Genomic DNA, 24,939 nt, shown 5'->3' with positions numbered 1-24,939 from the left:
GCTGTACCTAGGGGAAGCATTGAGATATCATGGGGCTGTACCTAGGGGAAGCATTGAGATATCATGGGGCTGTACCTAGGGGAAGCATTGAGATATCATTAACCTGTACCTAGGGGAAGCATTGAGATATCATGGGGCTGTACCTAGGGGAAGCATTGAGATATCATGGGGCTGTACCTAGGGGAAGCATTGAGATATCATGGGGCTGTACCTAGGGGAAGCATTGAGATATCATGGGGCTGTACCTAGGGGAAGCATTGAGATATCATTAACCTGTACCTAGGGGAAGCATTGAGATATCATTAACCTGTACCTAGGGGAAGCATTGAGATATCATTAACCTGTACCTAGGGGAAGCATTGAGATATCATTAACCTGTACCTAGGGGAAGCATTGAGATATCATTAACCTGTACCTAGGGGAAGCATTGAGATATCATTAACCTGTACCTAGGGGAAGCATTGAGATATCATTAACCTGTACCTAGGGGAAGCATTGAGATATCACGGGGCTGTACCTAGGGGAAGCATTGAGATATCATGAACCTGTACCTAGGGGAAGCATTGAGATATCACGGGGCTGTACCTAGGGGAAGCATTGAGATATAATTAACCTGTACCTAGGGGAAGCATTGAGATATAATTAACCTGTACCTAGGGGAAGCATTGAGATATCATGGGGCTGTACCTAGGGGAAGCATTGAGATATCATGGGGCTGTACCTAGGGGAAGCATTGAGATATCATGGGGCTGTACCTAGGGGAAGCATTGAGATATCATTAACCTGTACCTAGGGGAAGCATTGAGATATCATTAACCTGTACCTAGGGGAAGCATTGAGATATCATTAACCTGTACCTAGGGGAAGCATCAAGATATCATGGGGCTGTACCTAGGGGAAGCATTGAGATATCATTAACCTGTACCTAGGGGAAGCATTGAGATATCATTAACCTGTACCTAGGGGAAGCATTGAGATATCATTAACCTGTACCTAGGGGAAGCATCAAGATATCATGGGGCTGTACCTAGGGGAAGCATTGAGATATCATGGGGCTGTACCTAGGGGAAGCATTGAGATATCATTAACCTGTACCTAGGGGAAGCATTGAGATATCATTAACCTGTACCTAGGGGAAGCATTGAGATATCATGGGGCTGTACCTAGGGGAAGCATTGAGATATCATGGGGCTGTACCTAGGGAAGCATTGAGATATCATGGGGCTGTACCTAGGGGAAGCATTGAGATATCATTAACCTGTACCTAGGGGAAGCATCGAGATATCATGGGGCTGTACCTAGGGGAAGCATTGAGATATCATTAACCTGTACCTAGGGGAAGAATTGAGATATCATGGGGCTGTACCTAGGGGAAGTATTGAGATATCATGGGGCTGTACCTAGGGGAAGCATTGAGATATCATGGGGCTGTACCTAGGGAAGCATTGAAATATCATTAACTGTACCTAGGGGAAGCATTGAGATATCATTAACCTGTACCTAGGGGAAGCATTGAGATATCATGGGGCTGTACCTAGGGGAAGCATTGAGATATCATTAACCTGTACCTAGGGGAAGCATTGAGATATCATGGGGCTGTACCTAGGGGAAGCATTGAGATATCATTAACCTGTACCTAGGGGAAGCATTGAGATATCATGGGGCTGTACCTAGGGGAAGCATTGAGATATCATGGGGCTGTACCTAGGGGAAGCATTGAGATATCATGGGGCTGTACCTAGGGGAAGCATTGAGATATCATGGGGCTGTACCTAGGGGAAGCATTGAGATATCATGGGGCTGTACCTAGGGGAAGCATTGAGATATCATGGGGCTGTACCTAGGGGAAGCATTGAGATATCATGGGGCTGTACCTAGGGGAAGCATTGAGATATCATGGGGTTCCATGGTGAACACACATTGTTTTGTTTATTTTACAAACAAATATTTCCATTTACACTTTCAACAATAATAACTGATATTTATACAAAGGATGTTGTCAAACTGTAAAACTGAACATGCTTCTAAAAAGTACATTTGCACATTTTTCTTCCACGGTATCGTCGTTCTGACACATTTTGGGGGGGAGAAACCCCGATTTGGGTCCCTCTTCTATCTCACACTAAGCTTGAAGGTGATGAATGGAGCTGGTTGGTTTATGTACAGACATTACTTCCATACAGCTGATGACCTCTGACCTGTTAATGAACGATTCATTCATTATTCTCCCAAAATGTGGTTGAGATGTTGGCATGAACAAAGGTCCTGGACAATATACAGAAAGAATAACCAGCCTCGTTGTATTGAACTGGACTGTTAGCCCGCTGAGCTCATTCAATGTTTCAGTGAAGCAGGGTTAGGGGTCAATTTTAGCCTTCATCAATTCAGGAGGAGGTGGATTCAAACTCAAATCAGGAATAGAAAATTGTTCATTGTTTTCAAAAAAACAACTGGATCCTTGAAGAAGTCACAGCACACAGGACAGAAGAGATTCATCCGCCTAAGGGAGATGGAAGATTTAGAGATTATTCCACTTCCTGATCTGATTGAAGTGAAGAGGAATTGAGCCCAACCCTGCTGTTAACATCAAGCGTTTTCTAGGAGAACAGAATGAAAGCCAAGTAGACTAGAGAAGGATAACAAAGAGATGAAGTCTGTCTCTTCAGGTTACATAATGTCCTCGTGTCATAGCAGACGTTTGTTTGTCATTGGAGCACCCTAATAATTATGTATCAAAGCCCTTTCCGTTTGCCATTTCGGTCAAAGGGAACAGGAGAGGAACAGTAGACCTTACTCCATCCACTGTGATGATTTACCAATGATACGTGGTCATGGCTCCCAGATCAGTCAGGTGAAGTGACATCAATATGGTTCTGTCCTAACGTGCACTCTATTCCCTATGGGCCCTTGTCAAAAGTAGTGCACTACATAGGGAAATAGGGTGCCATTTGGGTCACACTATGTCAACAAATACAACAGGATCGTGGGTTTATAGAAAACAGCTTCATGACCTCCTCCGCTGGACATGTTTTTAAAAACACAACAAAAACATTAGTTCGCTGTACGGAAACACCGCTAATATATCCCAAAACGCCTCCCACCCCGTCCCCAACCCAGCTCGCCGTCCCCCAGATACAAAAAGACCATAACACATCCTGAAGCAGCCACAGTTATCGAGAGCAGGTAGAAGGCCCTGAAACTACCAGGTACCACCTCGGTATTAGGACCTAAACACAGAGAGCAGGTAGCAGGTAGAAGACCCTGAAACTACCAGGTACCACCTCGGTATTAGAACCTAAACACAGAGAGCAGGTAGCAGGTAGAAGACCCTGAAACTACCAGGTACCACCTCGGTATTAGAACCTAAACACAGAGAGCAGGTAGAAGGCCCTGAAACTACCAGGTACCACCTCGGTATTAGAACCTAAACACAGAGAGCAGGTAGAAGGCCCTGAAACTACCAGGTACCACCTCGGTATTAGAACCTAAACACAGAGAGCAGGTAGAAGGCCCTGAAACTACCAGGTACCACCTCGGTATTAGAACCTAAACACAGAGAGCAGGTAGAAGGCCCTGAAACTACCAGGTACCACCTCGGTATTAGGACCTAAACACAGAGAGCAGGTAGAAGGCCCTGGAGAGAGCGATGTCGAGAGAGAGAGAACATACTCTGACATGTAGAGTAAGGAATCATGACAAATCCATTTCTAGCAGCAGCGTTCAGTATGCAGCCCTCCTGGACGCCCTCCTGGAATTGCAGTGACGTCTCTGTAATGCTTACGAAGAGGTTCTGCATGGCTAGTGACTATATCAGATACATTTATACATACCCCCTATACTAACATGTTACCAACAAATTCACACCAGACAGAGAGAGAGAGAGGTGTAGAGAACGAGAGAGATGTAGAGAGAGAGAGATGTAGAGAGAAAGATATGTAGAGAGAGAGATGTAAGAGAGAGATGTAGAGAGAGATGTAAGGATGTAGAGAGAGATGTAGAGAGAGAGATGTAGAGAGCGATGTAGAGAGAGTTGTAGAGAGAGATATGTAGAGAGAGAGATGTAGAGAGCGAGATAAATATGTAGAGAGAGAGACAGATGGAGAGAGAAAGAGACAGAGAGAGATGTAGAGAGAGAGAGAGAGATGTAGAGAGAGAGAGAGAGAGATGTAGAGAGAGAGAGAGAGAGAGAGATGTAGAGAGAGAGAGAGAGAGAGAGATGTAGAGAGAGAGAGAGAGAGAGATGTAGAGAGAGAGAGAGATGTAGAGGGAGAGAGAGAGAGATGTAGAGAGAGAGAGAGAGATGTAGAGGGAGAGAGAGAGAGATGTAGAGGGAGAGAGAGGGAGAGGTAGAGGGAGAGAGAGATGTAGAGAGAGAGAGAGATGTAGAGAGAGATGTAGAGAGATGTAGAGAGAGATGTAGAGAGAGAGAGAGATGTAGAGAGAGAGAGAGAGAGAGAGAGAGATCTGTAGAGAGAGAGATGTAGAGAGAGAGAGAGAGAGAGAAAGAGAGAGATCTGTAGAGAGAGAGATGTAGAGAGAGATGTAGAGAGAGAGAGATGTAGAGAGAGAGAGAGAGAGAGAGAGATGTAGAGAGAGAGATGTAGAGAGAGAGATGTAGAGAGAGAGAGATGTAGAGAGAGAGAGAGTGAGAGAGAAAGATGTAGAGAGAGAGAGAGGTGGTCTACCCCCCCAGGTGTACTCCAGGCGGTCTACCCCCCCAGGTGTTCTCCAGGCGGTCTACCCCCCCAGGTGTTCTCCAGGCGGTCTATCCCCCAGGTGTTCTCCAGGCGGTCTATCCCCCAGGTGTACTCCAGGCGGTCTACCCCCCAGGTGTACTCCAGGCGGTCTACCCCCCAGGTGTTCTCCAGGCGGTCTACCCCCCAGGTGTACTCCAGGCGGTCTACCCCCCAGGTGTTCTCCAGGCGGTCTACCCCCCAGGTGTACTCCAGGCGGTCTACTTGTGCTCCTTGGTGGGGGCGAAGTACAGCTCCATGGGTTTGTTCACCTTCCAGTACTTCTCACTGACAAGCTCCAGAGAGAAAGACCCGTTCAGCACCTAGAGGACAGATGATTGGTTGACAGAGAGCAGATGATTGGTTGACAGAGAGCAGACGATTGGTTGACAGAGAGCAGACGATTGGTTGACAGAGAGCAGACGATTGGTTGACAGAGAGCAGACGATTGGTTGACAGAGAGCAGACGATTGGTTGACAGAGAGCAGACGATTGGTTGACAGAGAGCAGACGATTGGTTGACAGAGAGCAGACGATTGGTTGACAGAGAGCAGACGGTTGGTTGACAATAGTAGTAATAGTGGTAGTAATAGTGATAGTGGTAGTTGTAATAGTGGTAGTAGTAATGGTAATAATAGTAATAGTGGTAATAATAGTAATAGTGGTAGTAATAATAGTGGTAGTAATAGTGGTAGTAATAGTGGTAGTAATAGTAATAGTGGTAGTAATAGTAATAGTGGTAGTAGTAATAGTGGTTGTAATAGTAATAGTGGTAGTAGTAATAGTGGTAGTAATAGTAGTGATAGTGGTAGTAATAGTAGTGGTAGTGATAGTAATATTAGTGTAGTAATATTAGTAATAGTAGTGGTAGTAATAGTAGTGGTAGTAATAGTAGTGATAGTAATAGTAGTAATAGTAGTGGTAGTGATAGTAATAGTAGTGGTAGTGATAGTAATAGTAGTGGTAGTAATAGTAGTGGTAGTGATAGTAGAGATAGTAATAGTAGTGATAGTAATAGTAGTGATAGTAGTGGTAGTAATAGTAGTGATAGTAATATTAGTAATAGTAATGGCAGTGATAGTAATAATAGCAGTAGTAATAGTAGTGGTAGTGATAGTAATAGTAGTGGTAGTGATAGCAATAGTAATAGTAGTGATAGTAATAGTAGTGATAGTAATATTAGTAATAGTAGTGATAGTAGTAGTAGTGGTAGTGATAGTACTGGTAGTGATAGTAGTGGTAGTGATAGTAATAGTAGTGGTAGTAATAGTAGTGGTAGTAATAGTAATAGTAGTAATAGTAGTGATAGTACAGGTAGTGATAGTAATAGTAGTAATAGTAGTGATAGTACAGGTAGTGATAGTAATAATAGTGGTAGTGATAGTAATAGTAGTAATAGTAGTGATAGTAATAGTAGTGATAGTGATAGTAATAGTAGTGATAGTGATAGTAATAGTAGTGGTAGTGATAGTAATAGTAGTGGTAGTGATAGTAATAGTAGTGGTAGTAATAGTAGTGATAGTACTAGTAGTGATAGTACTGGTAGTGATAGTAGAGATAGTAATAGTAGTGATAGTAATAGTAGTGGTAGTGATAGTAGTGATAGTAATAGTAGTGGTAGTGATAGTAGAGATAGTAATAGTAGTGATAGTAATAGTAGTGATAGTAGTGGTAGTAATAGTAGTGATAGTAATATTAGTAATAGTAATGGCAGTGATAGTAATAATAGCAGTAGTAATAGTAGTGGTAGTGATAGTAATAGTAGTGGTAGTGATAGCAATAGTAATAGTAGTGATAGTAATAGTAGTGATAGTAATATTAGTAATAGTAGTGATAGTAGTAGTAGTGGTAGTGATAATACTGGTAGTGATAGTAGTGGTAGTGATAGTAATAGTAGTGGTAGTAATAGTAGTGGTAGTAATAGTAGTGATAGCAATAGTAATAGTAGTGATAGTAATAGTAGTGGTAGTGATAGTACTGGTAGTGATAGTACTGGTAGTGGTAGTAATAGTAGTGGTAGTGATAGTAGAGGTAGTGATAGTAGTGGTAGTGATAGTAGTGATAGTAGAGGTAGTGATAGTAGAGATAGTAATAGTAGAGGTAGTAATAGTAGTGATAGCAATAGTAATAGTAGTGATAGTAATAGTAGTGGTAGTGATAGTACTGGTAGTGATAGTACTGGTAGTGGTAGTACTGGTAGTGGTAGTGATAGTAATAGTAGTGATAGTAATGGTAGTGATAGTAGAGGTAGTGATAGTAGTGGTAGTGATAGTAGTGATAGTAGAGGTAGTGATAGTAGAGATAGTAATAGTAGTGATAGTAATAGTAGTGGTAGTGATAGTAATAGTAGTGATAGTGATAGTAGTGGTAGTAATAGTAGTGGTAGTGATAGTAATAGTAGTGATAGTAATAGTAGTGATAGTAATAGTAGTGATAGTAATAGTAGTGATAGTAATAGTAGTGATAGTAATAGTAGTGATAGTAATAGTAGTGATAGTAGAGATAGTAATAGTAGTGATAGTAATAGTAGTGGTAGTGATAGTAGTGGTAGTAATAGTAGTGATAGTAATAGTAGTGATAGTAGAGATAGTAATAGTAGTGATAGTAATAGTAGTGGTAGTGATAGTAATAGTAGTGATAGTGATAGTAGTGGTAGTAATAGTAGTGGTAGTGATAGTAATAGTAGTGATAGTAATAGTAGTGATAGTAATAGTAGTGATAGTAATAGTAGTGATAGTAATAGTAGTGATAGTAATAGTAGTGATAGTAATAGTAGTGATAGTAATAGTAGTGATAGTAGTGGTAGTGATAGTAATAGTAGTGATAGTAATAGTAGTGATAGTAATAGTAGTGATAGTAATAGTAGTGATAGTAATAGTAGTGATAGTAATAGTAGTGATAGTAATAGTAGTGATAGTAATAGTAGTGATAGTAATAGTAGTGATAGTAGAGATAGTAATAGTAGTGATAGTAATAGTAGTGATAGTAATAGTAGTGATAGTAATAGTAGTGATAGTAGTGGTAGTGATAGTAATAGTAGTGATAGTAATAGTAGTGATAGTAGAGATAGTAATAGTAGTGATAGTAATAGTAGTGATAGTAATAGTAGTGATAGTAGAGATAGTAATAGTAGTGATAGTAATAGTAGTGATAGTGATAGTAATAGTAGTGATAGTAATAGTAGTGATAGTAATAGTAGTGATAGTAATAGTAGTGATAGTAATAGTAGTGATAGTAGAGATAGTAATAGTAGTGGTAGTAGTGATAGTAATAGTAGTGATAGTAATAGTAGTGGTAGTGATAGTAGTGGTAGTGATAGTAGTGGTAGTAATAGTAGTGATAGTAATAGTAGTGATAGTAATAGTAGTGGTAGTGATAGTAGTGGTAGTGATAGTAGTGGTAGTAATAGTAGTGATAGTAATAGTAGTGATAGTAATAGTAGTGATAGTAGTGATAGTAATAGTAGTGATAGTAATAGTAGTGGTAGTAATATTAGTAATAGTAGTGGTAGTAATAGTAGTGGTAGTAGTGATAGTAATAGTAGTGGTAGTGATAGTAGTGATAGTAATGGTAGTGATAGTAATAGTAGTGATAGTAATAGTAGTGGTAGTAGTGATAGTAATAGTAGTGGTAGTGATAGTAGTGATAGTAATGGTAGTGATAGTAATAGTAGTGATAGTAATAGTAGTGGTAGTAGTGATAGTAATAGTAGTGATAGTAATAGTAGTGGTAGTGATAGTAGTGGTAGTGATAGTAGTGGTAGTAATAGTAGTGGTAGTGATAGTAGAGGTAGTGATAGTAGTGATAGTAATAGTAGTGATAGTAATAGTAGTGATAGTAATAGTAGTGATAGTAATAGTAGTGATAGTAATAGTAGTGGTAGTGATAGTAATAGTAGTGATAGTGATAGTAGTGGTAGTAATAGTAGTGGTAGTGATAGTAATAGTAGTGATAGTGATAGTAGTGGTAGTGATAGTAATAGTAGTGATAGTAGTGATAGTGATAGAAGTGATAGTGATAGTAGTGGTAGTGATAGTAATAGTAGTGATAGTAGTGATAGTGATAGTAGTGATAGCAATAGTAGTGATAGTAATAGTAGTGATAGTAGAGATAGTAATAGTAGTGATAGTAATAGTAGTGATAGTAATAGTAGTGATAGTAGAGATAGTAATAGTAGTGGTAGTAGTGATAGTAATAGTAGTGATAGTAATAGTAGTGGTAGTGATAGTAGTGGTAGTGATAGTAATAGTAGTGATAGTAATATTAGTAATAGTAGTGGTAGTGATAGTAGTGGTAGTGATAGTAATAGTAGTGATAGTACTAGTAGTGATAGTACTGGTAGTGATAGTAATAGTAGTGGTAGTGATAGTAGAGATAGTAATAGTAGTGGTAGTGATAGTAGAGATAGTAATAGTAGTGATAGTAATAGTAGTGGTAGTGATAGTAGTGATAGTAATATTAGTAATAGTAGTGGTAGTGATAGTAATAGTAGTGATAGTACTAGTAGTGATAGTGATAGTAGTGGTAGTGATAGTAATAGTAGTGATAGTGATAGTAGTGGTAGTGATAGTAGTGGTAGTGATAGTAATAGTAGTGATAGTACTGGTAGTGATAGTAATAGTAGTGATAGTAATAGTAGTGATAGTGATAGTAGTGGTAGTGATAGTAATAGTAGTGATAGTGATAGTAGTGGTAGTGATAGTAGTGGTAGTGATAGTAATAGTAGTGATAGTAATGGTAGTGATAGTAATAGTAGTGGTAGTGATAGTAGAGATAGTAATAGTAGTGATAGTAATAGTAGTGATAGTAATATTAGTAATAGTAGTGGTAGTAATAGTAGTGATAGTAATATTATTAATAATAGTAGTAGTAATAGTAGTGGTAGTGATAGTAATAATAGCAGTAGTAATAATACTGGTCGTACCATCAGTAATATTGATAGTGATAGTATTAGTAGTAGTGCAGTGGAAGTAGCAGTAACAGTGGTAGTATTGTATCATTACCGTGAACTGGTCGTTGGCTGTAGGGATATAAATGGTGTATTGTAGTAGTATTTGTAGTAATATATTGTATTATTACCGTGAACTGGCCGTTGGCTGTAGGGATATAAATGGTGTATTGTAGTAGTATTTGTAGTAATATATTGTATTATTACCGTGAACTGGCTGTTGGCTGTAGGGATATAAATGGTGTATTGTAGTAGTATTTGTAGTAATATATTGTATTATTACCGTGAACTGGCCGTTGGCTGTAGGGATATAAATGGTGTATTGTTTCTCTGAGGCAGCGTCTACATTGACAGGGCTGGCCTCTCCGTTCTTCCTCAGTTCCTCCAGAGCCAGACGCACAGCCAGGTACTTAGAAAGGTGGTCCACTGTGGCGTTACCCGACGTCTTGATGTACCTGGGAACAAACTCAACACTACCACACACAAGTGTTACTAAATGTCTTCAGCCATGGGCCTTGGACCAGAGACTGAGACAACAACACACAAGTATCCCCACCCACACGTTAACCCCTCCCACCCACACGTTAACCCCTCACTCCCTCCCACACGTTAACCCCTCACTCCCTCCCACACGTTAACCCCTCACTCCCTCCCACACGTTAACCCCTCACTCCCTCCCACACGTTAACCCCTCACTCCCTCCCACACGTTAACCCCTCACTCCCTCCCACACGTTAACCCCTCACTCCCTCCCACACGTTATGTCCCCCTCACTCCCTCCCACACGTTATGTCCCCCTCCCTCACGTTAACCCCTCCCCTCCCACACGTTAACCCCTCCCCTCCCACACGTTAACCCCTCCCCCTCCCTCACGTTACCCCCTCCCTCACGTTAACCCCTCCCCCTCCCACACGTTAACCCCTCCCCCTCCCACACGTTAACCCCTCCCCCTCCCACACGTTAACCCCTCCCCTCCCACACGTTAACCCCTCCCCCTCCCACACGTTAACCCCTCCTCCCACACGTTAACCCCTCCCACACGTTAACCCCTCCCCCTCCCACACGTTATGTCCCCCTCTCTCACGTTAACCCTCACCACTCCCACACGTTATGTCCCCCTCCCTCACGTTAACCCCTCCCCCTCCCACATGTTATGTCCCCCTCCCTCACGTTAACCCTCACCACTCCCAAACGTTATGTCCCCCTCCCTCACGTTAACCCCTCCCCCTCCCACACGTTATGTCCCCCTCCCTCACGTTAACCCCTCCCCCTCCCACATGTTATGTCCCCCTCCCACACGTTAACCCCTCCCCCTCCCACACGTTATGTCCCCCTCCCTCATGTTAACCCCTCCCTCACGTTAACCCCTCCCCCTCCCACGTTATGTCCCCCTCCCACACGTCCCCCCTCCCACACGTTAACCCCTCACTCCCTCCCACACGTTAACCCCTCACTCCCTCCCACACGTTAACCCCTCCCCCTCCCACACGTTAACCCCTCACCCTCCCACACGTTATGTCCCCCTCCCACACGTTAACCCCTCACTCCCCCCCCCTCCCACACGTTAACCCCCCCTCCCCCACGTTAACCCCTCCCCCTCCCACACGTTAACCCCCCCCTCCCACACGTTAACCCCTCCCCCTCCCACACGTTAACCCCTCCCTCCTCCCACACATTAACCCCTCCCTCCTCCCACACGTTAACCCCTCCCTCCTCCCACACATTAACCCCTCCCTCCTCCCACACGTTAACCCCTCCCTCCTCCCACACATTAACCCCTCCCTCCTCCCACACATTAACCCCTCCCTCCTCCCACACATTAACCCCTCCCTCCCACACATTAACCCCCCCTCCCACACATTAACCCCTCCCTCCCACACATTAACCCCTCCCTCCCACACATTAACCCCTCCCTCCCACACATTAACCCCTCCCTCCCACACATTAACCCCTCCCTCCCACACATTAACCCCTCCCTCCCACACATTAACCCCTCCCTCCCACACATTAACCCCTCCCACAAAGCCACCTGGTCTGCACGTTGTCCTCCTTGTCCATGAGCGTAGGATGAGGACAGAACACCAGTTCTATCTCGCTGGCTCCGTCCATGGCCACGTCCCCTCCCCCTCCGTTCTCTGTAGCGTTGTCCATGTCCAGACCAGAGTCATCTGACGTCTTGGTACGCTTGATGCTCGGCCCCGCCTCCTGCTTTACATTTATTGGGAGGGGGGGGGGGGGAAGATTCGCTGAGTACAACCCAGAGGGGATAACATGTAATAGCAGGAAGACACGTTCCTGGTGTCACGTTCCTGGTGGGATTGATCTTTACTCAACAAAATGTATATTTGTATGCATATGCATTTTTATCGCGTCATAATAACAGAGTACATTACATTGCACGCTAACCCATCCCATGTCACACACGTCCCATATAGCCTCATACAGAACATATCCCACCCTTACACATTATGTCAGAGGCGTACTAACACAGCTCAACTTTACTGATTGCCGTTCAGGTATTTGATAGATGTGATTAGGGTTGAACCCCCCGGCTCCTTTAATCAAGAGTCCCAGTGAGAGGTTTCCAGCTCCCTCCCCTCTTGATCTTGGGAATTTTCCAACCGGGATTTCTGATAAACCTGGGAATTTGGGGGAAGTTACCAGAATTTTGCAAAACCCTACAAGGGCATGAAGGTATCCTTATACCTGGTTAGAGTGGACGGAGGCGTTGCTGCAGTGGGAGGAGTCACCGTTGTCCTCCAGCCCACTCCCGTTCTCCAGCTGGTGCTTCTTCCCTCGCTGCAGCCTGGAGGGAGGTGGGGACACCCAGTGGTGGGAGGAGGGAAGAGCAGAGAGGATTTTGATAAAGTAACATTCAAGAACATAGTTCCAGAAATATATTCTGCATCATAGTTGCTGTTGGTGAGGAGACACCCATAGTTGCTGTTGGTGAGGAGACACCCATAGTTGCTGTTGGTGAGGAGACACCCATAGTTGCTGTTGGTGAGGAGACACCCATAGTTGCTGTTGGTGAGGAGACACCCATAGTTGCTGTTGGTGAGGAGACACTCATAGTTGCTGTTGGTGAGGAGACACTCATAGTTGCTGTTGGTGAGGAGACACTCATAGTTGCTGTTGGTGAGGAGACACCCATAGTTGCTGTTGGTGAGGAGACACCCATAGTTGCTGTTGGTGAGGAGACACCCATAGTTGCTGTTGGTGAGGAGACACCCATAGTTGCTGTTGGTGAGGAGACACCCATAGTTGCTGTTGGTGAGGAGACACCCATAGTTGCTGTTGGTGAGGAGACACCCATAGTTGCTGTTGGTGAGGAGACACCCATAGTTGCTGTTGGTGAGGAGACACCCATAGTTGCTGTGAGGAGACACCCATAGTTGCTGTTGGTGAGGAGACACCCATAGTTGCTGTTGGTGAGGAGACACCCATAGTTGCTGTTGGTGAGGAGACACTCATAGTTGCTGTTGGTGAGGAGACACCCATAGTTGCTGTTGGTGAGGAGACACTCATAGTTGCTGTTGGTGAGGAGACACTCATAGTTGCTGTTGGTGAGGAGACACTCATAGTTGCTGTTGGTGAGGAGACACTCATAGTTGCTGTTGGTGAGGAGACACTCATAGTTGCTGTTGGTGAGGAGACACTCATAGTTGCTGTTGGTGAGGAGACACTCATAGTTGCTGTTGGTGAGGAGACACTCATAGTTGCTGTTGGTGAGGAGACACTCATAGTTGCTGTTGGTGAGGAGACACTCATAGTTGCTGTTGGTGAGGAGACACCCATAGTTGCTGTTGGTGAGGAGACACCCATAGTTGCTGTTGGTGAGGAGACACCCATAGTTGCTGTTGGTGAGGAGACACTCATAGTTGCTGTTGGTGAGGAGACACTCATAGTTGCTGTTGGTGAGGAGACACTCATAGTTGCTGTTGCTGAGGAGACACTCATAGTTGCTGTTGGTGAGGAGACACTCATAGTTGCTGTTGGTGAGGAGACACTCATAGTTTCTGTTGGTGAGGAGACACCGAAATGGGAAATAGTGAGGAGCAGGACAGTCACGGCCTGTATCTTGAGGCCCTCCTCGATGCTGTGGGACAGGGGTTAAAGGTCAGGGTACAGTACCTGTTCATGGCCTGTATCTTGAGGCCCTCCTCGATGCTGTGGGACAGGGCCTGCTGGTTGTTGTGTTTGGAGATGCGGGCCAGAACCCTCTCCTGGTGGGCCTCGTACTCATCTCTGCTGGGGTAGATCTTACTGATGAGGGCATCAAAGTTAGGGTCCGGCCGCAGGGACCGCTTAGACACCAGCTTCTTCCTGCATGTAGGGCATTCCTTGTTGCTAGGGGAAACAGACAGAGATAGACCGAGCGATTCCTTTTTAGTTGTTCTCTACCAGGCAGGTCAATAAAGAACTCATTCTTATTTACAATGAGAGCCTGACCCCCTTGTTATACAGGACATCAACCCTGTGGTGGTGGTGGTGATGTCCTGTGTAACAAAAGATATCTGCCTTCAATCAGGACTTTGATAAATACAACAAAAAGAACCACAGAGTGATCAGTGTCTGAGACCAAACGAATAGATTTGTGTCAACAGTGGCATGTCGTGTTGCTTTCTGCTCAAACTGAGGAGCATCATGTGAACATGGTTAAGCTACATAACAAATCTTTATCATAACCTTTACCCTGATCTGAATGCAATGATGATGCAGTCAGCACAAGACTAGTTAGAGGTAGTTAAGTTACTTTAGGTCAGGCTAGGCTAGGTTCCTTTAGGGTAGGCTGGGTTACTTTAGGTCAGGCTAGGTTCCTTCAGGGTAGTTAGGTTACTTTAGGGTAGGCTGGGTTACTTTAGGGTAGGCTGGGTTACTTTAGGGTAGGCTGTGTTACTTTAGGGTAGGCTGTGTTCCTTTAGGGTAGGCTGGGTTCCTTTAGGGTAGGCTGGGTTCCTTTAGGGTAGGCTGGGTTCCTTTAGGGTAGGCTGGGTTCCTTTAGGGTAGGCTGGGTTACTTTAGGGTAGGCTGGGTTACTTTAGGTCAGGTTAGACTAGGTTCCTTTAGGGTAGGCTGGGTTACTTTAGGTCAGGTTAGGCTAGGTTCCTTTAGGGTAGGCTGGGTTACTTTAGGCTAGGTTCCTTTAGGGTAGGTTCCTTTAGGGTAGGTTCCTTTAGGGTAGGTTCCTTTAGGCTAGGTTCCTTTAGGGTAGGTTACTTCAGGGTAGGTTACTTTAGGGTAGGTCAGGGTAGGGGTACATACCCTGATCGGAGGGCGGTGATGATGGGTAGGTATGGTTACTTTAGGGTAGGTTACTTTAGGGTAGGTGAGGGTAGGGGTACATACCCTGATCGGAGGGCGGTGATGATGGGTAGGTATGGTTACTTTAGGGTAGGTGAGGGTAGGGGTACATACCCTGATCGGAGGGCAGTGATGATGGGTAGGTATGGTTACTTTAGGGTAGGTCAGGGTAGGGGGACATACCCTGATCGGAGGGCGGTGATGAAGGGTAGGTATGGTTACTTTAGGGTAGGTTACTTTAGGGTAGGTCAGGGTAGGGGTACATACCCTGATCGGAGGGCGGTGATGAAGGGTAGGTATGGTTACTTTAGGGTAGGTTACTTTAGGGTAGGTCAGGGTAGGGTGACATACCCTGATCGGAGGGCGGTGATGATGCAGTCGGCACAGAAGCGGTGCAGACATTCCTTGGTTGTCATGGTGTTCTTCAGCATGTCCAGACAGATGGGACACATCAGCTCACTGTGGAGGCTCCTGGGAGACACGGCTATCTCCAGCCCATCGGTGATGGCCTCCTGTACGGGGGGTAGACACAAGGAGGAAAACATATACCTAACTCTGGTCCTATATATTGTATATAGCCTCCTGCACAGGGGGAGGGGTATTCAGACCCCTTGACTTTTTGTTACTTCACAGTCTTATTCTAAAATGGATTTAATTATATCCCCCCTCAATCTACACACAATACCTCATATTGACAAAGCAAAAACAAAGCTAATGTTTAGAAAAAAGAAAAAAAAATGAAATATCACATAAGTATTCAGATCCCTTACTCAGTACTTTGTTGAAGCACCTTTGGCAGCGATTACAGCCTCAAGTTTTCTTGGGTATGACGCTACAGGCTTGGCACACCTGCATTTGGGGAGTTTCTCCCATTCTTCTCTGCAGATTCTCTCAAGCTCTGTCAGGTTGGATGGGGAGGGTTTCTGCACAGGTATTTTCAGCTCTCTCCAAGTCCAGGCTCTGGCTGGGCCACTCAAAGACATTCAGAGACTTGTCCCGAAGCCACTCCTGCGTTATCTTGGCTGTGTGCTTTGGGTCGTTGTCTTGTTGGAAGGTGAACCTTCACCCCAGTCTGAGGTGCTGAGCGCTCCGGAGCAGGTTTTCATCAAGGATCTCTCTGTACTTTGCTCCGTTCATCTTTACCTCTATCCTGACTAGTCTCCCAGTCCCTGCCGCTGAAAAACATCCCCACAGCATGATGCTGCCACCACCATGCTTCACCGTAGGGATGGTGCCAGGTTTCCTCCAGATCATCGTCAGACACAAGAGGTATGTGGCAGGGTCTACAGTCAATCACGGATTACAAAAAGAAACCCAGCCCAGTCACGGACCAGGATGTCTTGCTCCCAGGCAGACTAAATAGCTTTTTTGCCCGCTTTGAGGACAATACAGTGCCACTGACACGGCCTGCAACGGAAACATGCGGACTCTCCTTCACTGCAGCCGAGGTGAGTAAAACATTTAAACGTGTCAACCCTCGCAAGGCTGCAGGCCCAGACGGCATCCCCAGCCGCGCCCTCAGAGCATGCGCAGACCAGCTGGCCGGTGTGTTTACGGACATATTCAATCAATCCCTATACCAATCTGCTGTTCCCACATGCTTCAAGAGGGCCACCATTGTTCCTGTTCCCAGGAAAGCTAAGGTAACTGAGCTAAACGACTACCGCCCCGTAGCACTCACTTCCGTCATCATGAAGTGCTTTGAGAGACTAGTCAAGGACCATATCACCTCCACCCTACCTGACACCCTAGATCCTCTCCAATTTGCTTACCGCCCAAATAGGTCCACAGACGATGCAATCTCAACCACACTGCACACTGCCCTAACCCATCTGGACAAGAGGAATACCTATGTGAGAATGCTGTTCATCGACTACAGCTCGGCATTTAACACCATAGTGCCCTCCAAGCTCGTCATCAAGCTCGAGACCCTGGGTCTTGACCCCGCCCTGTGCAACTGGGTACTGGACTTCCTGACGGGCCACCCCCAGGTGGTGAGGGTAGGCAACAACATCTTCACCCCGCTGATCCTCAACACTGGGGCCCCACAAGGGTGCGTTCTGAGCCCTCTCCTGTACTCCCTGTTCACCCACGACTGCATGGCCACGCACGCCTCCAACTCAATCATCAAGTTTGCGGACGACACAACAGTGGTAGGCTTGATTACCAACAACGACGAGACGGCCTACAGGGAGGAGGTGAGGGCCCTCGGAGTGTGGTGTCAGGAAAATAAACTCACACTCAACGTCAACAAAACTAAGGAGATGATTGTGGACTTCAGGAAACAGCAGAGGGAACACCCCCCTATCCACATCGATGGAACAGTAGTGGAGAGGGTAGTAAGTTTTAAGTTCCTCGGCGTACACATCACAGACAAACTGAATTGGTCCACCCACACAGACAGCATCGTGAAGAAGGCGCAGCAGCGCCTCTTCAACCTCAGGAGGCTGAAGAAATTCGGCTTGTCACCTAAAGCACTCACAAACTTCTACAGATGCACAATCGAGAGCATCCTGTCGGTCTGTATCACCACCTGGTACGGCAACTGCTCCGCCCACAACCGTAAGGCTCTCCAGAGGGTAGTGAGGTCTGCACAACGCATCACCGGGGGCAAGCTACCTGCGCTCCAGGACACCCGAGCCACTGCCTGTTCACCCCGCTATCATCCAGAAGGCGAGGTCAGTACAGGTGCATCAAAGCTGGGACCGAGAGACTGAAAAACAGCTTCTATCTCAAGGCCATCAGACTGTTAAACAGCCACCACTAACATTGAGTGGCTGCTGCCAACACACTGACACAACTCCAGCCACTTTAATAATGGGAATTGATGGGAAATGATGTAAATATATCACTAGCCACTTTAAACAATACTACCTTATATAATGTTACTTACCCTACATTATTCATCTCATATGTATACGTATATACTGTACTCTATATCATCTACTTCATCCTTATGTAATACATGTATCACTAGCCACTTTAACTATGCCACTTTGTTTACATACTCATCTCATATGTATATACTGTACTCGATACCATCTACTGTATCTTGCCTATGCTGCTCTGTACCATCACTCATTCATATATCCTTATGTACATATTCTTTATCCCCTTACACTTGTGTCTATAAGGTAGTAGTTTTGGAATTGTTAGCTAGATTACTTGTTGGTTATTACTGCATTGTCGGAACTAGAAGCACAAGCATTTCGCTACACTCGCACTAACATCTGCTAACCATGTGTGTGTGACAAATAAAATTTGATTTGAGTCTTTTAGGTGCCTTTTGGCAAACTCCATGTGGGCTGTCATGTGCATTTTACTGAGGTGTGGCTTCCATCTGGCCACTCTACCATAAAGGCCTGATTGGTGGAGTGCTGCAGAGATGGTTGTTCTTCTGGAAGGTTCTGCCATCTCCACAGAGGAACTCTGGAGCTCTTTCAGAGTGACCAATGGGTTTTTGGTCACCTCCCAGACCTTGTCCCCTGATAGCTCAGTTTGGCCAGGCCAGCAGGTCCAGGAAGAGTATTGGTGGTTCCAAACTTCTTCCATTTAAGAATGATGGAGGCCACTGTGTTCTTGGGGACCTTCAACACTGCAGAATGATGGAGGCCACTGTGTTCTTGGGGACCTTCAATGCTGCAGAATGATGGAGGCCACTGTGTTCTTGGGGACCTTAAACGTTGCAGACATTTGTTGGTACCCTTCCCCAGATCTGTGCCTCGACACAATCCTGTCTCGGAGCTCTAAGGACAATTCCTTCCACCTCACGACTTGGTTTTTGCTCTGACATGCACTGTCAACTGTGGGACCTTATATAGACAAGTGTGTGCCTTTTCCAAATCATGTACAATCAATTGAATTTACCACAGGTAAGTTGTAGAAACATCTCAAGGATGATCAATGGAAACAGGATGCACCTGAGCTCAATTTCGAGTCTCATAGCAAAGGGTCTGAATACTTATGTAAATAAGGTATCTGTTTTTTTACTCTACAAAAAATGTAAAAACTATTTGTCGTTATGTGGTATTACGTGTAGATGGATTAAATCAACATTTCCCTCATCCATTTTAGAACAAGGCTGTAACGTAACAGAATGTGGAAAAAGTCAAGGGGTCTGAATACTTTCTGAAGGCTCTGTATGATGTCGGAAGACACACACCACCACAAAAGGAATAGAGGTTCACCAAGGGTTACAATTTCTTCTTTTTACATTTTTAGATTCATACAGCGCCTCGTCATCCACCTAAAGAAACCACTGGGTTTATTACACTAAAAAGCAGATTCACACAGAAGTTCCTGTTGGAAACAGTGAATATGACGCATTTGAGGAGTCTCGGTTAACGTAATGTCTTCAGATTCCAGATCTCCGTTTTACAAAGGAATCCATGAGGAGCCTTCCTGTAATATGTGAACTGATTGGCTAGCCTATGCCGTGATCAATACCGTATATTATAAACTGGGTGGTTCGTCATACCACGGGTATGACAAAACACTACATTAGTAACCAGTTTATAACAGCAATAAGGCACCTCAAGGGTTTGTTGTATATAGCCAATATACCACGGCTAAGGGCTGTATCCAGGTACTCCGCGTTGTGTCGTGCTTTAGCACAGCCCTTAGCCGTGGTAAATTGGCCATATCCCACACCCCCTCAGACCTTATAACTTAAACAGAGCTGCTCCCCGCCTCACAGAAGTCCTCCACCTGCCAATCCAAGGACATTACTGTGCTTCCACTGTGGATGTGGTACCTTTATCTGCGTTACCATTTCTCCTGACGGTGCGCTGCGTGGGAGAGGTGGGTTTCAGCCGCACCGCTAAGGAAAGGGCTGCCAAACTATCGCCAAAAGTCAGAGGAGGCACACTGTACGGCACCAGGCGGCTCCGCCTCCTCTCTGCGGCACCCAGGCGGCTCCGCCTCCTCTCTACGGCACCCAGGCGGCTCCGCCTCCTCTCTACGGCACCAGGCGGCTCCGCCTCCTCTCTACGGCACCAGGCGGCTCCGCCTCCTCTCTACGGCACCAGGCGGCTCCGCCTCCTCTCTACGGCACCAGGCGGCTCCGCCTCCTCTCTACGGCACCAGGCGGCTCCGCCTCCTCTCTACGGCACCAGACGGCTCCGCCTCCTCTCTACGGTACCAGACGGCTCCGCCTCCACTCTACGGTACCAGACGGCTCCGCCTCCTCTCTACGGTACCAGACGGCTCCGCCTCCACTCTACGGTAGCAGGCGGGTGAACTAGGGCTAAGTCTAATGCAGCTAGTGATGGGTTCGGTGTGTCTGCAGCCATGTCAGGACATATAGACGAACCCTGATCTGTGAAACACGGAAATCTACGTAATAACACTTTAAATCTAAAAGTGAAAAACAACCCTACCTGTGGAGTCCTCTGTAGCTCAGAGACAGAGAGGTGTTACATTAAATGTGCTCCCCTACCTGTGGAGTCCTCTGTAGCTCAGAGACAGAGAGGTATTACAGTAAATGTGCTCCCCTACCTGTGGAGTCCTCTGTAGCTCAGAGACCGAGAGGTGTTACAGTAAAATGTGCTCCCCTACCTGTGGAGTCCTCTGTAGCTCATACAGACTGAGTTCCCATGTCTTACTGAGGGGTTGCACCCCATTCGTCTGCACTGTCTGTGTCATACTCCCAACCTGGAATAAAAAAACATTAGCATCATTAAAATGGACCAAACACACAGGCACACAGTTGACTTTTGTTCAGCACCAGAAAAATACAGATTTGATGTACCATTGGCTGAACGCCATGGTATATCAGAACGTTTACCACGGGTATGATAAAACATGTTCTTTACTGTTCTAGTTACGTTAGTACTCAGTTTACAACAGCAATAAGGCACCTCAGGGGTTTGTGGTACAGTTAAAGTCTGAAATTTACATACACTTAGGTTGGAGTCATTAAAACTCGTTTTTCATCCACTCCACAAATGTCTTGTTAACAAACTATAGTTTTGGCAAGTCGGTTAGGACATCTACTTTGTGCATGACACAAGTCATTTCTCCAACAATTGTTTAAAGACAGATTATTTCACTTATAATTCACTGTATCACAATTCCAGTGGGTCAGAAGTTTACATACACTAAGTTGACTGTGCCTTTAAACAGCTTGGAAAATTCCAGAAAATGATGTCATGGCTTTAGAAGCTTCTGAAAGGCTAATTGACATCATTTGAGTCCATTTGGAGTGTACCTGTGGATGTATTTCAAGGCCTACCTTCAAACTCAGTGCTTCTTTGATTGACATCATTGGAAAATCAAAAGAAATCAGCCAAGACCTCTGAAAACAAATTGTAGACCTCCACAAGTCTGGTTCATCCTTGGGAGCAATTTCCAAACGCCTGAAGGTACCACGTTCATCTATACAAACAATAGTACGCAAGTATAAACACCGTGGGACCACGCAGCCGTCATACCGCTCAGGAAGGCGACGCGTTCTGTCTCCTAGAGATGACTACTTTGGCTACTTGGTGCGAAAAGTGCAAATTAATCCCAGAAGAACAGCAAAGGGCCTTGTGAAGATGCTGGAATCCCAACTGTGAAGCACGGGGGTGGCAGCATCATGTTGTGGGGGTGCTTTGCTGCAGGAGGTACTGGTGCACTTCATAAAATAGATGGCATCATGAGGAGGAAAAATGATGTGGATATATTGAAGCAACATCTCAAGACATCAGTCAGGAAGTTAAAGCTTGGTTGCAAATGGGTTTTCCAAATGGACAATGACCCCAAGCATACTTCCAAAGTTGTGGCAAAATGGCTTAAGGACCACAAAGTCAAGGTATTGGAGTGGCCATCACAAAGCCCTGACCTCAATCCTATAGAACATTTGTGGGCAGAACTGAACAAGCATGTGCGAGCAAGGAGGTCTACAAATCTGAGTCAGTTACACCAGCTCTGTCAGGAGGAATGGGCCAAAATTCACCCAACTTATTGTGAGAAGCTTGTGGAAGGCTACATGAAACGTTGGACCCAAGTTAAACAATTTAAAGGCAATACTACCAAATACTAATTGAGTGTATGTAAACTTCTGACCCACTGGGAATGTGATAAAAGAAATAAAAACTGAAATCATTCTCTCTACTTTTATTCTGACATTTCACATTCTTAAAATAAAGTGGTGATCCTAACTGACCTAAAACAGGAATTTTACTAGGATTAAATGTCAGGAATTGTGAAAAACTGAGTTTAAATGTATTTGGCTAAGGTGTATGTAAACCTCTGACCTCAACTGTATATGGCCAAAAACAGAGAAGCAAGATAGGTAGATAAATCCAATAGCTTGCTAGGTAGATTTGTTATTTTACCAGATAAGTTGACCGAGGACACATTGTCAGCAATGACTGGGCGGTAGTTACAGAGAAGATGAAGGGGATGAATGAGCCAATTGGAAGCTGGGGAAGATTAGGTGGCCATGATGGTATGAGGGCCAGATTGGGAATTTATCCAGGACACCGGGGTTAACACCCCTACTCTTACGATAAGTGGCATGGGATCTTTAGTGACCAGAGTCAGGACACCAGGGTTAACACCCCTACTCTTACGATAAGTGGCATGGGATCTTTAGCAACCACAGAGTCAGGTCAGCCGTTTACAATAACATCCAAGAGACAGAACCCTACACAGGGCAATGTCCCCAATCACTGCCCTGGGGCATTTGGATATTTTTTTAGACCAAAGAGTGCTTCCTACTGACCCGCCAACACCACTTCCAGCAGCATCTCCCATCCTGGGACTGACCAGGACCAACCCTGTTTACCTTCAGAGGCAGGGTGGTATGCTGTCATTGTGATCATTACACAGGTGCACCTTGTACTGGAGACAATAAAATGTGCAGTTGTCACAACACATTGCCACAGATGTCTCAAATGTTGAGGGAATGGGCAGTTGGCATGCTGACTGCAGGAATGTCCACCAGAGCAGTTGCCAGATAATTTAATGTTTATTTCTCTACCATAAGCCGCATCCACGTCATTTAAAATAATTTGTCAGTCCGTCCAACCGGCCTCAGAACCACAGTCCATGTATAACCACGCCAGCCCAGGTCCTCCACTTCCTGCTTCTTCACCTGAGGGATTGTCTGAGACTAGCCACCCTGACAGCTGATGAATCTGAGGAGTATTTATGTCTGTAATAACACCCCTTTGAGGGGGAAAACTAATTCTGATTGGCTGGGCCTGTCTCCCCAGTGGGTGGGCCTAAGCCCTCCCAGGCCCATCAATGGCTGTGTCACTCCCCAGTCATGTGAAATCCATAGATTAGGGCATTATTTATTTATTTCACTTGACTGATTTCCTTATATGAAATATACAACTCGAGGTAGATAAATGAATACTGTAGCTACATCATCAGGGAAAATCTGGACAACAAAAAAGAACCTCAACATGGTAATAGTTGTCAAATCAATCTGGTGGTTTGACAGGTAACTACCGTGGGGTTTAATGTCCTGCCTCAAAAAGCACATGAATTAACTAGTTACCCTGAATATAACGTTACATTCACACCAATGAATACTGAACAACACTATGTTGGGAGGAAGTGTATTTTATATTTCCAGTTTCATGTCCCAGACATTGAAACAACACCACATTAGTAAGTATCATTAGTTTAACACAGAGCTTCTTTGTGTCGGATCCCGGCTGCGTGCTACAGATGTGCAAATACTGAATCGCCTGGATAAAATCTGATTTTGCCTTTTACATGCTCAATTGTAATCTTATTTAGAAATAATGGTGTCTGTGCATCAATATATGCATAATATTCTGCAATGTCACTAGAAAAAGGACAGGCAAGCTAGATTGATACCGTTAGAGATGTGACGAAGCCTCACGACCAAATCAACGATGCACTAAAATAGACGAAGATATATGTTCTTCAATGTACATTTAGACGGTCAACCCTTGTCTCATCGTTACTGTGTGAGTCTAGATGAAAAACAATCAAATATATGACCAAAAGCGTGTTTGTTTATGTACTTACGTGTTGTGGATACAGACGAACCAGACGAGTATTCTGCCAGCAGCACAAACACTGACGTCACCCTGTATGGTAATGAGGGATTCATTCAAAATAAAAGCCCGCGTATATAAAAAAAAAACATAAATGTGGATAACTAATTCAAAAATGCATTACATTTTAACGAATGTCCATTTTTATTGTGCTTGAAAGCAAATGCAAGAAAGACTTTATGGAAACAATTACAAATATGCATCTAAAAACATTTTTTTAAACCCCTATTGGAAAAAAATACAATGTCCAGATTGTTCACAACATGAGACTGCAGAGAAAAAAACGTACCAGTATTTTTTTTTTTTTTTTTTTAAATTCACCTTTATTTAGCCAGGTAGGCCAGTTGAGAACAAGTTCTGATGTACAACTGCAACCTGGCCAAGATAAAGAAAATGTATATTTAGATGTCAAATAGAGGTAAAAGTGAGGTTGAAAAGACGCAGTGGGGTCAACAGCATCTATCAGTGGAGGCGGGCCATAAAAATGTCTGGAATTGAGTCAATGGAGCGGTATCCAACCGTAAGGCACTACAGGGGGTTGTGGGTACGGCCCAGGACATCACTGGGACCAAGCTTCCTGCCATCCAGGACCTCTATACCAGGCGGTGTCAGAGGAAGGCCCTACAGAGGGTAGTGGGTACGGCCCAGTACATCACTGGGACCAAGCTTCCTGCCATCCAGGACCTCTATACCAGGCGGTGTCAGAGGAAGGCTCAAAAAAAATGTCAAAGACTCCAGCCACCTTAGTTATAGACTGTTCTCTCTGCTACCACACGGCAAGAGGTACCGGAGCACCAAGTCTAGGTCCAAGAGGCTTCTAAACAGCTTCTACCTCCAAGCAATAGGACTCCTGAACATCTACTCTAATGGCTACCCAGACTATGTTAGTTTATGCTGCTGCTTCTCTCTGTTTATTATTTATGCATAATCACTT

General features: G+C 44.7%; 1 protein-coding gene and 1 long non-coding RNA gene across 4 annotated transcripts; both read right to left on the bottom strand.

The window, feature by feature from the left end:
* Positions 1–1,902: 1,902 nt before the first annotated feature.
* On the bottom strand, positions 1,903–3,967 carry LOC124009691. Its single transcript, XR_006834314.1, has 2 exons — positions 3,296–3,967; positions 1,903–3,227 (listed from the first exon to the last, which is right to left on the bottom strand). It is a non-coding gene; the product is annotated as an uncharacterized LOC124009691 (long non-coding RNA).
* A 591-nt stretch (positions 3,968–4,558) lies between these two features.
* LOC124009763 (E3 ubiquitin-protein ligase RING2-like) lies at positions 4,559–24,033 on the bottom strand. 3 transcript variants are annotated; one of them, XM_046321910.1, is made up of 9 exons: positions 23,977–24,033; positions 20,542–20,637; positions 15,337–15,497; positions 13,816–14,031; positions 12,388–12,487; positions 11,711–11,889; positions 9,965–10,154; positions 4,959–5,056; positions 4,559–4,904 (listed from the first exon to the last, which is right to left on the bottom strand). In XM_046321910.1, exons 2-9 carry the CDS (start codon positions 20,626–20,628, stop codon positions 4,901–4,903), a joined length of 1,035 nt encoding a protein of 344 aa, XP_046177866.1. In that variant the 5' UTR covers positions 20,629–20,637; positions 23,977–24,033; the 3' UTR covers positions 4,559–4,900. The 3 variants fall into 3 exon arrangements, with proteins under 3 accessions (XP_046177866.1, XP_046177865.1, XP_046177867.1); XM_046321909.1 differs by having other exon boundaries at positions 4,559–5,056; XM_046321911.1 differs by having other exon boundaries at positions 4,559–5,056; positions 11,711–11,886.
* Between the last annotated feature and the right edge of the window lie 906 nt (positions 24,034–24,939).

The sequence above is a fragment of the Oncorhynchus gorbuscha genome, linkage group LG22 (assembly GCF_021184085.1).
Source record: "Oncorhynchus gorbuscha isolate QuinsamMale2020 ecotype Even-year linkage group LG22, OgorEven_v1.0, whole genome shotgun sequence".
Taxonomy (NCBI): Eukaryota; Metazoa; Chordata; class Actinopteri; order Salmoniformes; family Salmonidae; genus Oncorhynchus; species Oncorhynchus gorbuscha.
This window is presented reverse-complemented; position numbering and strand designations above follow the sequence as displayed.

Coding starts and splice junctions, on each gene's coding strand:
- LOC124009763 (XM_046321909.1), bottom strand. CDS start 20,628: ATGACACAGACAGTGCAGACGAATGGGGTGCAACCCCTCAGTAAGACA. Junction 11,890..12,387: donor CCTCCGTCCACTCTAACCAG/GTATAAGGATAC, acceptor ATAAATGTAAAG/CAGGAGGCGGGGCCGAGCAT. Junction 10,155..11,710: donor GAGGACAACGTGCAGACCAG/GTGGCTTTGTGG, acceptor TGTGTGTGGTAG/TGTTGAGTTTGTTCCCAGGT.